Genomic DNA, 17360 nt, shown 5'->3' with positions numbered 1-17360 from the left:
CAAACAGCAGAGGTCCCAGCCCAGATCCCTGCGGAACACCACTACTCACAGGCCTCCAACCTGAATGAGTCCTCTCAACCATCACCCTCTGTCTTCTGCGGGCAAGCCAGTTCTGGATCCACATAGCCAATTCTCCAATGACCCCATGCATCCGAACTTCCTTGATTAACCAATTATGTTGGACCTTGTCAAATGCCTTAATGAAGTCCCACATTTTGTTATGTACCAGCAACAAATAAACACACTGTCATGATTCAGTGTTAAAAACTACTTTATTAATCACTACTTATGATAATAAAAAAAAAGTAAAAATGTTAGAATGTTAGAAGTAAAAATGTTAAACCTTGAACATTAACCCCAAAACTAAACTCGTCGTGTGTGTGCAGCAAACTCCCAAACTCCAAGTCCAGGAATGGTTCTTAAAGTTCAGTTCCGCAAGCCATAAGGTCAAACATGAGCAAAGGCTTCAACAACCACTGTTGTCTGAAGATAAAACGCAGATGTAGAGAGAACATGGAGAGTAATCACGAAATCCAAATGTTCCACGATGGAGCCCAAACGACACCTCAGTGTTTACTCAGCAGTGACCACTCCACCGCTTCTGCCTCACCCCGAAAGGCTCTCAAATCGTGGCCGTCCACACAAATACCTGCTTCCCTCTACAGGTTAACGACAAAGTGGACTCCACTGGATTACTCCAAAAATCCATACGTGGATTGAAGTGACAGACACAGTTACTGTTTCTCATCCATCAATAGAGACTAGCAGACTGCTGTCTCTCTCTCTCTCTCTCTCTCTCACACTCCTCTGACTGTTTCAAAAATGTCATTCCGTCCTTTATCTTCTGTTGTCGTAACCACACCACACACACACACACACACACACACACACACACACACACACACACACACACACACACACACACACACACACACACACACACACACCACTATGCTCTATCTTAAAGGGACATTCATCAATAGTAACCCAGTTGGTAACACATGTAAAATTATGGCACTTGATATTGGGGCTGATGTGTTGGCTTAGATTGAAGACTTGTTGACTGACAGGAAATAAAGGGAATCAATAAATGGGTCTGTTTCAGGATGGCGGGCAGTGACTGCGGGAGCACTGCGTGGATCAGTGCCAGCAATAAACATCCGTGGTTTGGATGAGGGAACAGAAAGTAACTTTCCGAAGTTTGTTGATGACACGATAGTGGGCGGGATTGAGAACTGTGAGGAAGATGCAAAGAGGCTCCAGAGTGACTGACTGGGTGGGTGGGCAGAAACCTGGATAAATGTGAAGCTACTAACTTCAGTGGGAGGAAGAGGAAGGCAGGGAGTTGTTTAAATGGTGTTAGATCGGGAAGTGTTGAGATGCAAAGGGTGTCCTTGTGCACCAGTCACTGAAAGCAAACTCGCAGGTGGAGGGATGTTGGCGTCGGCACATCTGCACAGGATGGAGATCTAAAATAAAACCAAAAGTTCTGGAAATATTCAGCAAGTCAGGCAGCATCTGTGGGAAGAGAAACAGAGTTAACGTTTCAGGTCCTATCATTATTGGCCGAATTAATTCTATTAAAATGAATATTCTACCTAAATTCATATATCTATTTCAGGCTTTACCTGTTTTTACTCCTAAGTCCTTTTTTGATTCTCTTGAGTCGATTATATCTTCCTACATATGGAAAAATAAACATCCTGGACTAAATAACGCTCACCTTCAGAAGGTTAAGAAGAATGGAGCCTGACCTAACTTTAGGTTCTATTACTGGGCAGACAATATACGAAATCTTACGTTTTGGTTACATTACATTAATCAGGAGGCTTGTCCAGTATGGGTTTCTTCGGAAGCAAACCCTGTTAAAAAATGTTCTATTATTTCTCTGCTTGGTTCTTCACTTCCTTTATCATTAAATAACTAACTGATAATTTAGTAGTTAAACATGCTTTGAGGACTTGGTCACAGTTTAGAAAATATTTTGGCTTATCGAGATTTTCTTTGTCCAGTCCCATTTTTTCTAATTATTTTTTTAAACCTTCTATGACTGATGTAGTTTTTAAAGAGTGGGACAAATCGGGTATCACTTGCTTTCAGGATCTGTTTGTTGGAGGAAATCTTTCTTTGTCTGAACAATTGTCAACCAAATATAGTTTACCAAAAACTCATTTTTTCCGACATTTACAAATTAGAGATTTCCTTCGATCTCAACTACATTCTTTTCCTATGAGTCCTGATAAAAATTTACCAGATGTAATTTTTAATTTGAAGCCTTTTCATGATGGCTCAATATCAAATATTTTTGACAGATTACTAGGAATGAGTAAGGTTCCACCAGATAAAATTAAAAACGCTTGGGAACAAGATAGAAACATAGAACATAGAAAAACTACAGAACAATTCAGGCCTTTCGGCCCACAAAGCTGTGCCGAACGTGTCCCTACCCTAGAAATTACTAGGCTTGCCCATAGCCCTCTATTTTATTCAGCTCCATGTACCAATCTAACAGTCTCTTAACAGACCCTATCGTATCCGCCTCCACCACCGTTGCCGGCAGCCCATTCCACACACTCACCACTCTCTGAGTAAAAAACTTACCCCTGACATCTCCTCTATATCTACTCCCCAGCACCTTAAACCTGTGTCCTCTTGTGGCCACCAATTCAGCCCTGGGGAAAAGCCTCTGACTATCCACCCTATCAATACCTCTCATCATCTTATACACCTCTATCAGGTCCCCCCTCATCCTCCGTCTCTCCAAGGAGAAAAGGCCGAGTTCCCTCAACCTGCTTTCATAAGGCATGCTCTGCATTCCAGGAAGCATCCTTGTAGATCTCCTCTGCACCCTCTCTATGGCTTCCACATCCTTCCTGTAGTGAGGCGACCAGAACTGAGCACAGTACTCCAAGTGGGGTCTGACCAGGGACCTATAAAGCTGCACACATGTATTTGCAGATGTCAATTTCTGAGGAAACTTGGAATGAAATTTTTAAATTGGTTAATACTTCATCATTATGCGCCCATCATTCTCTCCTCCAATTTAAAGTGGTCCATAGAGCTCACTTGTCTAAAGATAAACTATCCTGTTTTTATTTGGATATATCTCCTTACTGTGACAAATGCAATAACAGAGTGGCTTCTCTAATTCACATGTTTCGGACGTGTTATAGAATATATAGAAAACAGAAATGTAGATGTAGATTGTATAGAAAATAGAGGCTGCACAGATATGTTTACTCGTAATCTGTTCTGTGCCTGAGATGGCACTGGCTCCTTCTCCTTCTTCATCGAAGGGAAAGCCCACGCACGGGAAGAGTCAAGTAACTCTTGGGTGCCTGAGCACGATGACCTAAGCACAACCCTGTGTCTGGTAATGATGTCTCTACTGCAGAAATGACTAGAGCATGTTGTGATTAGGTTAGAAAGGCACTTGTGAAAACAACTGTGGCAGAATGCAGTGGAACGAGGGGTCTGTAACTAGATGTCACTATGTAGCTGAAACTGACTTGATTGATTATGCCAACTGGACTAGGAAGGGGCCATAAAAAGAGCTGTGAGCCTTTGTCCAGGGGCGATCAGTGACCGGCTCTCTAACCGTCACAGCCTTTGTTTGCAAATAAAGGTTTAACTTGAAGAATCTTCTGCGTATCGAATCTCGGTAATCCGTGACAGTGTCAGAGCCCTAAAAACATTGGACAGAGGTGTTTCAAACTTTTTCAAACAAATTTTAAACTTAATCCTTTGACTGCTTTACTTAGGATCGTTGGAGAAAAAGATATAACTTTGGAGGCTTCTGATTTACACATTCTGGCTTTTATTTCTCTTATAGCCAGGAGAGCTGCGTTGTTTAAATGGAAGGAAGTTACTCCCCCCACTCATGCTCAATGGTTACAGGATGTTATGTCATACCTGAATCTGGAAAAGATCCGTTGTTCAACTCTTGAATCTAACTTAGACTTTCAAACCCTGTGGGGACCTTTATTGAACTATTTTCAAAACCTTTGACTTGATGACTAAAGTACAAATATTGGCTGATATCGTTATGTCTCAAAGGTCTTTCCTTGTCTTTTTTTACCTAACAGCTCCGGTTTTTTGGTAGTGGGTGTAGATTTTTATTAATAATAAAATTATTCCAATTTTTTCTTTATTAGTTAACTATCACATGTGATTATCAATTGAGAGGATTGTGATCTCAAGTATGATTTAACACAATGTATTCTGTAGTATTTTTACTCTCTTTTTGATGCTTGTACTCTGCATTTTTTTTTGTGGAATTAATAAAAAATATTGTAAAGAGAACTTTTCAGGTCGAAGAACTGACAAAAGGTTCTCGACCTGAAGCATTAACTCTGTTTCTCTTCCCACGGATGCTGCCTGACCAGCTGAGTACTTCCAGCATTTTCCCTATTATAGAAAGCAAGTGGTACGTTGGCCTTCATAGCGAAAGGATTTGAGTAGAGGAGCAGGGATGTTTTACTGCAGTTATACGGGGCCCTGGTGAGACTACATCTAGAGTACTGTGTGCAGCTTCGGTCTGCTTGTCTCAGGAAAGAAGTCCATTCAGGCAGTGCAGCAGAGGTTCACCAGACTGAGTGCAGGGTTAGCAGCACCACGTGAGGGCAGATTTGATTGACTACGTCTGAATTCATTAGAGATTAGGAGAATGAGAGGGGATCTAACCGCAATTTACAAATCTCTGACGGGGCTCGACAGACTGGATTGGGGGGAGGATGTTTCCCTCAGCAGGGTCCAGAACGACGGCCAAAGTCTCATATTACGGAACAAGACACTTAGGACTGAGATGCAGAGACATTCCTTCACTGGGAGGGTGGTGAACCTGTGTTCTCCGGCACAGAGGGCTGCAGAGGTAAAGTCATGGATTGTGTTTAAGAAGGACACAGATAAATTTCTAGTTACACAAACCATCAAGGAGTATGGGGAGAGAGCGTGAACGTGGTAATGAGACACAGGATATCAGCCATAATTGTATTGAATGCTGGAGCAGGCTTCAAGGACTACATGGCCTACTCGTTCTCCTGTTTTTCTACCTTTCTGCGTTTCAGTGAGGTCACCTCTCAGTCTTCCAGTCTCCAGACAATAAAAGCCTGGTCTGTAATCTCCCTGTACGACAGGTCCACCATTCCTGGAATCAGAATCAGATTTATTATCTCCGTTTTACATTATGTGAAGTGTCGTTTTGCGGCAGCAGTACAGTGTAATACTTACAATTACTATAAATTACAGAAATAAATAAATAGTGCAAAAAAAAGGAATAACGAGGTAATGTTCATGGGTTCATGGAAATCTGACGGCAGAGGGGAAGAAGCTGTTCTTGAATTGTTGAGTGTGGGTCTTCAGGCTCCTGTACCTTCTCCCCGATGGTAGTAACGTGAAGAGGGCATGTCCCGGGTGGTGAGGGTCCTTCGTGATGGATGCTGCCTTCTTGAGGTGCCGCCTCTTGAAGATGTCCTCAATGGTGGGGAGGGTTGTGCCCGTGATGGAGCTGGCTGAGTCTGCAACCCTCTGCAGCCTCTTGCGATCCTGTGCATTGGAGCCTCCGTACCAGGCGGTGATGCAACCAGTCAGAATGCTCTCCACCGAACATCTGTAGAAATTTGTAAGAGCCTTTGGTGACAAACCAAATCTCCTCAAACTCCTTAAACTGGTGAATCTTTGCTACACTCCCTCAAGTGTGTTCTTCCCTCGGAAGGGAGAGCAAAATTGTACACAAAGGTGTGTTGGTTTTTATTGCAAAAGGATTTCAATGCAGAAGTAAGGATGTTGCATTCTGCAAGGTCTTAGTGAGAGCGCACCTGGAGTATTGTCAGTCATAGAACCACAGAATTATACAGCACAGAAACAGGCTTTTCAGCCCAACTCGTCCATGTCAACCATTTAAGGTGAGAGGGGAAGGATGTAAACCGGATCTAAGGGGCAACTTTTTCCATGCAGAAGGTGATCGGTATATGAAGTGGTAGTGGTACAGGCGGGTACAATTACATGTTTCAGAAGAATTCGGACAAGTACATGGATAGGAAAGGTTTAGAGGGATGTGTGGCAAACACAGGCAAATGGGACTGGCTCAGGTTTCCCCCTGGATTGGCATGGAGGAGTTGGCCTGAAGGGTCTGCTTCCATGCTGTATCACTCTATAACTCTGTATAGAACTCTGTATCAGCCTGGCATTTATAAACATCCTGGAATTTATAAATCAAAGTATTGAGTATAGGAGTTGGAATGTTTTGGTGAGGTTGTATAAGTCATTGGTGAGACCAAATTTGGAACATTGTGTGCAGTTCTGGTCACCGAACTACAGGAAGGATGTCAGTAAGATTGAAGTGCAGAGGAGATTTACTAGAATGTTGCCGGGTCTTCAGGAGTTGAGTTACAGGGAAAGATTGAACAGGTAAGGACCTCATTCCTTGGAGCGGAGGAGAATGAGGGGAGATATGATGAGAGGTTTACAAAATGATGAAGGGTATAGACAGAGTTAATGCGAGTAGGCTCTTTCCACCTAGATTAGGAGAGATAAGTACGAGAGGACATGGCTTTAGGGTGAAAGGGGAAAGGTTTAGGGGGAACATTAGAGGGAACTGCTTCACTCAAAGAGTGCTGGGAGTGTGGAACGGGCTGCCGTCTGATGTGGTAAATGCGGGCTCACCCTTAACTTTTAAGAGTAAATTGGATAGATACATGGACGAGAGAGGTCTAGAGGGGTATGGGCTGGGGGCAGGTCAATGGGACTAGCAGAATAATGTTTCGGCACAGACTAGAAGGGCCAAATGGCCTGTTTTCTGTGCTGGTTTTCTGTGGTTCTATGGTTCTAACTGTGACGTTACTCCAGGCGTGGTCTCATAAGGCCCTGCACAATACAACACCCCTACTTGTGTATTCAAATCCTCTTGCAATAAACGTCAACATACCATTTGCTTTCCTAATAGCCTCGTATCACCTGCAAGTTAGCTGTCAGTGTCCTGAGTATAAGGACATTCAGAGCCCTTTCAACATCAACTCTTCCCAACTTTTCCCATTTAAAAATACTCAGCACTGCCTGGGGTGGTGGTGGAGGCAGGTACATTGGACAGGTTCAAGAGTTTGTCGGACAGGCACATGGAGGAATGTGAGGTAGAGGGATATGCGGGAGGAAAGGGTTAGATAGTGTGAGGGTGGTTTGATGGACGGCACAACATGGTGGGCCGAAGGGCCTGTTTTGTGCTGTATGGTTCTATGGTTCAGCATTTAATCGATTCCTCTTTCCACTGATGCTGCTGACTGCCCGAGTTCTTCCAGTGACCGTGTCCTTGTTTCAGATTCCAGCGTCGGCGAAGTCGAGTTTATTATCAGATGTGTGCGGGCAGGGGTGACGGGAAACTTACCCGCAGCGGCAGTGGCAGCTCGGGCGCGGGGACACCCACAGTGGCAGCTCGGGCACCCATGGCAGCAGTGGCTCGGGTGCAGGGGCACCCATGGCAGCGGCTCGGGCGCCGGGAGTTACCCGCAGTGGCAGCTCGGGCACCGGGACACCCGCAGCGGCAGCTCAGACACCCACAGCGGCAGCTTGGGCACCTGCAGCAGCGGTTCAGGCACCGGGACACCCGCAGTGGCGGCTCGGGTGTGGGGGGACACCCGCAGCAGCAGCTTGGGCACCCATGGCAGCAGTTTGGGCACCAGGAGTTACCTGCAGCGGCAGTTCGGGTGCAGGGACACCCACAGCGGCAGCGCGGACACCCGCAGCAGTGGCTCGGGCACCGGGAGTTACCCGCAGCGGCGGCTCGGGCACCCATGGCAGCAGCTCGGGCGCCGGGACACCCATGGCAGCGCCTCGGGTGCCGGGACACCCATGGCAGCAGTGGCTCGGGCGCCGGGACACCCATGGCAGCCCCTCGGGCGCGGGGCATCAGGGACCCGCCGGTCACAGGAGAAACTTAAATCACAGGCAGTTTTCACACAGTTTGGAGCCGGAGAAGCTGCTCCCGGTGATTATTGCACCGGGAGCGGGTCCCGCGCGGGGGCCGCTGGGAGCTGTAGTCCGGGGCGGGCCGCGGGGGCCGCTGGGAGCTGTAGTCCGGGGCGGGCCGCGGGGGCCGCTGGGAGCTGTAGTCCGGGGCGGGCCGCGGGGGCCGCTGGGAGCTGTAGTCCGGGGCGGGCCGCGGGGGCCGCTGGGAGCTGTAGTCCGGGCCGCGGGGGCCGCTGGGAGCTGTAGTCCGGGCCGCGGGGGCCGCTGGGAGCTGTAGTCCGGGCCGGGCCGGGTCGGGTCGGGCGGCGATGGCGGGCCTGGAGCTCCTCTCCGACCAGGGTTACCGGGTGGACGGCCGGCGGCCGGCCGAGCTCAGGAAGGTCCGCGCCCGCATGGGCGTCTTCGCTCAGGCCGACGGCTCGGCCTACATCGAGCAGGGCAACACCAAGGCGCTGGCCGTGGTGTACGGGCCGCATGAGGTGGGCCCGGCGCCGGGGGGGGGGTCCGGGGGGGAAGGGCAGGGGGAAGGGGTCTGGGGGGGAGGGAGGGGCGGGGGGGGTCTGGGGGTGTCGGGGGGGAGGGGGTGTCTGGGGGAAGGGAGGGGTGGGGGGGTCTGGGGGTGTCTGGGGGGGAGGGGCGGGGGGGTCTGGGGGGGAGAGGGAGGGGGCTCGGGGGTGAGTTCTGGGGGGGAGGGAGGGGCGGGGGGTGTCTGGGGGTGTCGGGGGGGAGGGGGTGTCTGGGGGAAGGGAGGGGTGGGGGGGGTCTGGGGGGGGAGGGGGTCCGGGGGTGTCTGGGGGGGAGGGAGGGGCGGGGGGGGTCTGGGGGTGTTGGGGGATGGGGGTGTCTGGGGGAAGGGAGGGGTGGGGGGGTCTGGGGGTGTCTGGGGGGGAGGGAGGGGGGGGGTCTGGGGGGAGGGAGGGGGGGGTCTGGGGGGGAGGGAGGGGCGGGGGGGTCTGGGGGGGGAGGGAGGGGGTCCGGGGGTGAGTTCTGGGGGGGAGGGAGGGGCGGGGGGTGTCTGGGGGGGAGGGAGGGGGTCCGGGGGTGTCTGGGGGGGAGGGAGGGGCGGGGGGGGTCTGGGGGTGTCGGGGGGGAGGGGGTGTCTGGGGGAAGGGAGGGGTGGGGGGGTTCTGGGGGGGAGGGAGGGGGTCCGGGGGTGAGTTCTGGGGGGGAGGGAGGGGCGGGGCGTGTCTGGGGGGGAGGGAGGGGGTCCGGGGGTGAGTTCTGGGGGGGAGGGAGGGGCGGGGGGGGTCTGGGGGGGAGGGAGGGGGTCCAGGACCTGGGTTGGACAGGAGGAGGAGGAGGAGGGAGGAGAAGGATGTGGGGTTGGGGAGGTGCGGAGGGGACGGATGGAGGGACGAGAGGCTGGGGGGAGGGGATGGAGGAGGTGTGGCTGAATAGGGTGAGGGTGGGGATGGAGGGAGGTGAACTGGGGAAGGGAACTGAGGGGAAGGTGACGGGATGGAGAGCGAGGGACCAGAGGGGAGGGGGTGGAGGAGGGGTGGAGGGAGGTGTTGGGGAGGGACTGGGTGGGGTCGGCAGGGGTGAAGGCGGAGGGATGTGGGATCCCGCTGACTGTTCTCCCACCGACCTCGTGGGGGATTCCAAATCTTCCCGTCCCCCTGTGTGAATGTCCCTTGATTCCGCTGTAAGTGTCTGGTTCCTCATCCTGAGACGGTGCCCCTTGGCGTAGACTGTAGCTGAGGGGGACCGTCTCTCCACCCACTCTGTTTCCCCCCAGCCTCCCGTCTCACCACTCTCCTCGCCTCCTCTGCCTTAGATCCGCGGCGCCCGCAGTAAGGCCCTTCACGACAAGGCGACGGTCAACTGCCAGTACAGCATGGCCACCTTCAGCACCGGCGAGCGTAAGAGGCGCCCTCACGGTGACCGCAAGTCCACTGAGATGACCCTCCATCTCAAGCAGACCTTCGAGGCTGCCATCTTAACTCAGCTTTATCCGCGATCCCAGATTGACATCTATGTGCAGGTAATGGGCCGTGACCTGTGGCATTCGACTCTGGCCTCGTCTTCTGCTTGCAGGTGGTCCCCATCCTTCCCTCTGCTCCTGATGGGGTCAGCTCTGGGACTGTCCTAGGGAAAGAAAACCCCTTGGTGTGTTTGCATTGATATTTAAGTTTCCTTAAGCCTCTAGTCCTTGGTACGAATGTTCTGGGCTAGTGATAGCTCTCAGTGAGCTGTGAGGTTGGTTGTTGGGATCTGATGCCCAGGTATAACGTTGCTACTGGGCTTGTTCTCTGAGTAAAGCTGCTTAAGGGGAGATTTAGTGGTGGTTGAATACAGGAGGTGGAGACTGTTTCTAGGAGGAGGATTGAAGAGGGATTGACAAAGGAACTCAGACAAGTGTTAAGTGATGCATTTTGTGAAGTTAAACAAGGGTAGGAGTTGCACAGTGAACGACAGAGCCCTGGAGAGTGTTTGTAGAACAGACCTAGGCGTGTAAGTACATAGTTTCCTGAAAGTGGTAACACAGGTGGGCATGTCAATGAAGAAGACATTTGGCATCGTTGCCTTCATCAGATGGGAAGTTAGAGTTGGGACGTTGCTACAAGACGTTGGAGAGACCACGCTGTGTGCACTTCTGGTTCCCACACCATCAGAAGGACGTCATTAAGCTGGGGAAGGTGCAGAAAAGATTTACGAGGATGTTGCTGGGACTGGAGGGCTTGGGTTATCAGGAGAGACTGGACAGGCTGGGTCTGTTTTCCCCTGGAGTGAAGGAGGCTGAGGGTTGACCTTACTGAGGTTTATAAGATCATGAGGGACATGCGCCACTGTGCTGTGTGGGATCCAGGGGCCAGTTGTCGGCTCAGCGCCAGTGTTGCCAGCCCTCCAGCCCGTTCACATCCTGCCTTTCCTCTCCCTCCCCTCCAGATTCTTCAGGCGGACGGGGGGAATTACTGCGCCTGTGTGAACGCAGCGACGTTGGCGGTGATCGACGCGGGCATCCCCATGCGCGACTATGTGTGCGCCTGCTCCACGGGCTTCATCGAGGACACCCCCCTGACGGACCTCAGCTACATCGAGGAGTCGGCGGGGGGCCCACAGGTAGCCCTGGCCCTGCTCCCCAAATCCCAGCAGATCGCCCTGCTGGAGATGAATTCTCGGCTCCACGAGGACCACCTGGAGAAGGTGGTGGACGCAGCGGTGAAGGCGTGCCAGGATGTCTACACCGTGTTGGACCGTGTGGTCAGGGAGCACGTGCAGGAGGTCACCTCGCTGGCCGGTGAATGAGGCTGCGGGCGGGACGGCTCAATGTTTGTCTCCTGGGGGGGGTGAATAAAGATTTTGTACCGAAAGGATTGTGTAAACAAATCGGTTTATTGTTGTCACATGTACTGAGCTACAGTGAAAAACTTTGTTTTGCCTGCCATCCATACAGATCATTTCATCACATCAGTGCATCGAGGCAGTACAAGGGAAAACAATAACAGAATGCAGAATAAAGTGTCACAGTTACAGGGAAAGTGCAGTGCAGGCAGACAATAAGGTGCAAGGTCATAACGCGGTAGATTGGGAGGTCAGGAGTCCATCTTATCGCACTAGGGGACCCTTCATTCAGCTTTCCTTGGAATTCAAAAACCTGCAGATGCCGGAAATCTGAAATAAAAAGTGTTATTTGTGTTTTTTCCACGGATGCTGCCTGATCTGCTGAGTGTCTCCAGGTGTTTCTGTTTTTATTTCAGATTTCCGGCATCTGTGGTTTTTTTATTTTTTATTTTGTACAGTTTCTTTGTTCAGTTGTCTGTTTTATAGCAGTGGTTGTTGATCATAATTTTCAATCTTCCCTAATTTAGCAACTGCAATGTGAAGCTTGGGGAATTAAGATTTTAAGATTTCTTTATTAGTCGCATGTACATCGAAACACAGTGAAATGCGTCTTTTGCGTCGAGTGTTCTGGGGGCAGCCCGCAAGTGTCATCACGCTTCCGGTGCCAACACAGCATGCCCACAACTTCCTAACCCATACGTCTTTGGAATGTGGGAGGAAACCGGAGCACCCGGAGGAAACCCACGCAGACACGGGGAGAATGTTAGTGGCCCCTTGTTGCTTAGCACAGAGAGGACCCAGGCCGGACCCCTGTGCATCATCACTGGTCATGGAGGCGTGGAGCACGGAAACGCATCCTTCAACCCAACTCGTCCGTGACGACCAAGGTGCCTACCTGAGCTCGGCCCACATCCCCCTAAATCTTTCCTATCCATGTACCTGTCCAAGTGTCTTGTATCAGAATCAGATCTATTATCAGACTTAAATGACGTAAAATTTGTTGTTTCATCCGGGACCTGCCCCCTTCTCGTTACTACCTTCGGGGAGGAGGTACAGGAGCCTGAAGACCCACACTCAATGATTCAGGAACAGCTCCTTCCCCTCCGCCATCAGATTTTTGAACGGTCCATGAACTCTACCTCATTATTCCTTTTTCTTTTGCACTATTTAGTTTCTTTTGTAATTTTATGTCTTGCACTGTACCGCTGCCGCAAAACAACACATTTCACATCATCTAGGTCAGTGATGATAAATCTCATTCTGAATTGTACCCACCTCTTCCACATCCTCTGGCAGCTCGTTCCATATCCCCACTGCCCTCTGTGTGGAGAAACTTCCCCCTCCGATCCCCTTTAAATTTCTCCTCTCTCACCTTAAACTTGTGCCCTAGACTCCCCTACCCTGGGAAACAGACTGTGAACATTCACCTTATCTCTGCCCCTTGTGATTTTATAAACCTCTACAAGGTCACCCCTCAGCCTCGTGCGCTCCGGGGAAAACAGCCCAGTCTCCTCATAACTCAAGCCCTCCAGTTCCAGTAACATCCTAGTGAATCTTTTCCGCACCCTTTCCACTGTATAACTCTCTGAATCTATTACGTAGACTAATACCACACTGTGTTCAGTTCTGGTCACCTCGTTATAGGAAGGATGTGGAAGCTTTAGAGAGGGTGCAGAGGAGATTTACCAGGATGCTGCCTGGATTGGAGAGCATGTCTTATGAGGATAGGTTGAGCGAGCTAGGGCTTTTCTCTTTGGGGAGGAGGAGGATGAGAGGCGACTTGATAGAGGTGTACAAGATGATAAGAGGCCTAGATTGAGTGGACAGTCAGAGACTTTTTCCCAGGGCGACAATGGCTAACACAAAGGGACATAATTTTAAGGTGATTAGAGGAAGATATAAGGTTGTGGGGGCAGATACATTAGGGACATTTAAGAGATTCTTAGACACATAAATGATAGAAAAATAGGGGGCAATGTAGGAGGGAAGGGTTAGATAGATCTTACAGCAGGATAAAAATGTCGGCACAACATTGTGGGCCGAAGGGCCTGTACTGTGCTGTAATGTTCTGTGTCCTCACCATCAACCCCGATTGTGTACGATAATTCCACAAGGTCACAGGTCCGTTTATTGATTTACATTGGACCTACCCCAACAATGATAAACACAATCAGTATTTACTCCCAAACGTGATAATGCTAATCGAGGGTTTGTGCTCCCAGGTTCGATGCTTGTAGTCAAGGGGTCAGGGGAGTGTTGGGGATCCAGCCCCCCGGAGCTGCTCACTTCTGAAACTTCTCTGACACCAGACCCGCTCCCCAATGAGGAGCCTGAACGTTTCTGCATGTAACTTTACCCAATTAACTGCACTTCCCAAACTTGTGATAATGCTAATCGAGGGTTTGTGCTCCCAGGTTCGATGCTTGTAGTCAAGGGGTCAGGGGAGTGTTGGGGATCCAGCCCCCAGGAGCTGCTCACTTCTGAAACTTCTCTGACACCAGACCCGCTCCCCAATGAGGAGCCTGAATCTGTTTCTGCGTGTAACTTTACCCAATTAACTGCACTTCCGTTTTCAAACAAATGGCTCCTCACACACTTCTGATTAGAAACCTGGAAGAGCACAGTACAGGACAGGCCCTTCGGCCCACGATGTTGTGCCCAACTAATTAAACCAATACTCCTAATTAATCGAATCCCTCCCCTGCACATTGAGCATATCTCTCCCTTCTCTGTATATGCATGTGCCTATCTAAGAGTCTTAAACGTTCCTGTGCTATCTGCCTCCTTCACCACCACCACCCCTGACAGCGCATTCCAGGTACCCACCGCTCTGTAAAAAAAAATCTTGCCTCGCACGTCTCCTTTGTACTTGCCCCCTTTCACCTTAAATATGTGCGCTGTAGTGCTAGACATTTCACTCCTGGGAAAAATCGTTTGCCTTAATTAAATAATTGAGCTGAAGGCAATCACAGGGATCGTGACCCTCCTACAGATGTGTCCTTGGATGAGTTAAAATCTGTAGGACAGCTGAGATATCTCTGGGAATCAACCGCAGAGAGCTGAGGGATTATCTGATAAAGCCCCACTCTGGTAATCGTCAATCTCCATTGAACAAGGCTGATAGGTCCCAGCCCTTCAGAATGTCAGCAGGCAGACTAATGATTATCAACGTGTCCTCACCAAGGCTGTAGGGAGATTTGAACCTCCATTTCCTCTTTTTAATGAAAACAACCAACTTGCACTCAACGAATCACAGGATGGATAAAGCATGAGAGGCCATTTGACCCATTGAGTCTGTCCTGGCTCTACAGAGAAAATCAGAATAGGTCATTTAATGTGACACTGGCTAATCAGCTCCTGTAATCTGTTCCTGCCTTCCCCCTATGTCTCTTGGTTCCTCTAACACTACGAAATAAATGAGTACAATCTCATCGAAACCTCCCGGATACTGAAAGGCCTGGATAGAGCGGATGTGGAGAGAATGTTTCCATCAGTGGGAGAGTCTGGGATCCGAGGGCACAGCCTCAGAATAAAGGGACGTCCCTTTAGTACGGAGATGAGGAGGAGTTTCTTCAGCCAGAGGGTGGTGAATCCGGGGAATTCGCTGACACAGAGAGCTGTGGAGGCCAAGTCATTGGGTGTATTTAAGGCAGAGATTGATCGGTTCTCCATCGGTAAGGGGGTTAAGGGTTACAGGGAGAATGGGGTTGAAAAAAATCTGCCATGATTGAATGGCAGAGCAGACTCAATGGGCTGAACTGTAGTAACATGAAGAGGGCATGTCCCGGATAGTGAGGATCCTCAGTGATGGATGCCACCTTCTTGAGACACCGCCTCTTGAAGATGTCCTCGATGGTGGGGAGGGTTGTGCCCGTGATGGTGCTGGCTGAGTCTACAATCCTCTGCAGCATCTTGCCATCCTGCACATTGGAGCCTCCACACCAGGCGGTGATGCAACCAGTCAGAATGCTCTCCACTGTACATCTATAGAAAGTTGCAAGATTCTTTGGTGACAGACCAAATCTCCTCAAACTCCCAACGAAGTAGAGCCGCTGGCGTGCCTTCTTCGTGATTGTGTCAATGTGTTGGGCCCAGGTCAGATCCTCCGAGATGCTGAACCCAGGAACTTCCAATCTCTCTCCCAAGGTCGGCAACCCCAATTTCTCCAGTTTGTCCTTGTAAGTAACATCCTTGCAATGAAAGCAAAGTCCTGCAGGTCAGTGGAGAGAGTAACAGTCAATATCTCAGACCCTACGTCTGCAGTCTGCCTTTCAGTCTTTGATCCCTGGAATTACTTCAGCAAGTTCCCTCTGCATCCTCTCCAAAGCCTTCACATCCTTCCCAAAGTGAGGTGCTGGAAAGAACACACCCTCCCTTTCACAACCTGTCCACCCATTTCCAACCACATTCATTCCCCATTCAGTGCAAGTCGTAGTCATAGAGTCATACAGCATGGGAACAGGCCCTTCGGCCCAACTAGTCTGTGCTGACCAAGATTCCCATCTAACCCAGTCCCAGTTGCCCGTGTTTGGCCCATATCCCTCGAAACCTTTCCTATCCATGGACCTGTCCAAGTACCTTTTAAATGTTGTTACTGTACCTGCCTCACCCACTTCCTCTGGCAGCTCGTTCCACATACGGACCACCCACTGGGTGAAAAAGTTGTAACTCAGGTTCCTATTAAATCTCTCCCCTCTCACCTTAAACCTGTGCCCTCTAGTTCTTGATTCCCCAACCCTGGGAAACAGACTGTGTGCATTCACCCTATCGATGCCCCTCATGGTTTTATACTCCTCTAAGATCAGCCCTCATTCTCCTACGCTCCGATGAATGAATGTCCAACCTCTCTCCATAACTCAGTCCCTCAGGACCCGGCAACATCCTCGTAAATCACCTCTGCACTCTTTCCAGCTTAATGGCATCTTTCCTACAGCAGGGTGACCAAAATTGAACATATATTCCCAATGTGGCCTCACCGACGTCCTGTACAACTGCATCATAACCTCCCACCCTCTATACTCAGTGCCCTGACTGATGAAGGCCAGCGTGCCAAAAGCTGCCTTCACCACACACTAAGAAAGGCAGTGGTCTTAGTGCTGTGCCTTGTGCATATCACCCTCTCCGTCACGCCTGAAGCTGAAACTTGGTCCATCCTTGGTCAGCTCCAGGCACATCATTCTCCCTGCTCTTGAAGGGCTTCCCATCCTCCGGTCTCTCGGCTCAGTTCACCAACAGCTGTGGGTCCAAACTCACCCAGTGGCCCTGACCCACCTTGCCTCTAAAGTTCTCGCCTTCCGCTGTGGATCCTTCCCTAGGTTAGTCCATCATTGCGTAAGACGAATCCTACGTAAGCTTAATGCTATTCCAGTTCTGCTGGAGGAACTCAGCAGGCCAGGCAGCATCCGTGGAGAAAACTATTTAGCGTCTCTTTTTCTCCACAGACGCTGCCTGGCCTGCTGAGTTCCTCCAGCAATTTGTGGTTTTCCAGCATCGGCAGTCCTTTGTTTCTCTTCCAATTCTGCCCATGTGTGTGGGTCACTGCTCCCAAATGGGCAAAATGTTTCCAGTAGTGGGAGAGTCCGGGATCCGAGGGCACAGCCTCAGAATAAAGGGACGTCCCTTTAGAACTGGGATGAGGAGGAATTTCTTCAGCCAGAGGGCGGTGAATCTGTGGAATCCGTTGCCACAGACGGCTGTGGAGGCTGCGTCATTGGGTGTATTTAAAGCGGAGGTTGATGGGTTCTTGGGAAGAAGGCAGGAGAATGGGGTTGAGAGGGAAAAATAAATCAGCCATGATCGAATGGCGGAGCAGACTTGATGGGCCGAATGGCCTGATTCTGCTCCTATGTCTTATGGTCAACAAGGCAAACTCCAATTTTCCCTCATCGCAAAGAGGTTGGAAATAAAGAACAGGGAGCTTGTGTTCCAGGTGTCCAGGGTGTTGGTGAGGCCACACCTGGAATACTGTGCACAGTGTTGGTCCCCTTACCAAAAAAAGATACAGTGACATTGGAGGCCGTCCGAAGGGGATTCACCAGGGTAGTTCCTGGGATGGGAAGGTTGAGAGACAGTAAATAGTTTGGACTTGTATTCCTTGGAGTTTAGAAGAATTATTC

The 17360-nt window shown here is 50.3% G+C and overlaps 1 protein-coding gene across 1 annotated transcript; it reads left to right on the top strand.

Moving 5' to 3' along the window:
- The first annotated feature begins 8195 nt into the window (after positions 1 to 8195).
- exosc4 (exosome component 4) lies at positions 8196 to 11273 on the top strand. The gene is made up of 4 exons (XM_052016536.1): positions 8196 to 8214; positions 8251 to 8438; positions 9737 to 9943; positions 10849 to 11273. The coding sequence occupies exons 2-4, from the start codon at positions 8268 to 8270 to the stop codon at positions 11206 to 11208; spliced, it is 738 nt and encodes a 245-aa protein (XP_051872496.1). The 5' UTR covers positions 8196 to 8214; positions 8251 to 8267; the 3' UTR covers positions 11209 to 11273.
- The last annotated feature ends 6087 nt before the right edge of the window (positions 11274 to 17360 follow it).

This window comes from Pristis pectinata, chromosome 5, assembly GCF_009764475.1.
Source record: "Pristis pectinata isolate sPriPec2 chromosome 5, sPriPec2.1.pri, whole genome shotgun sequence".
In the NCBI taxonomy this organism is placed as follows: Eukaryota; Metazoa; Chordata; class Chondrichthyes; order Rhinopristiformes; family Pristidae; genus Pristis; species Pristis pectinata.
The sequence above is the reverse complement of the archived record's forward strand: the minus strand, read 5'-3'. Positions and strand labels throughout refer to the sequence as shown.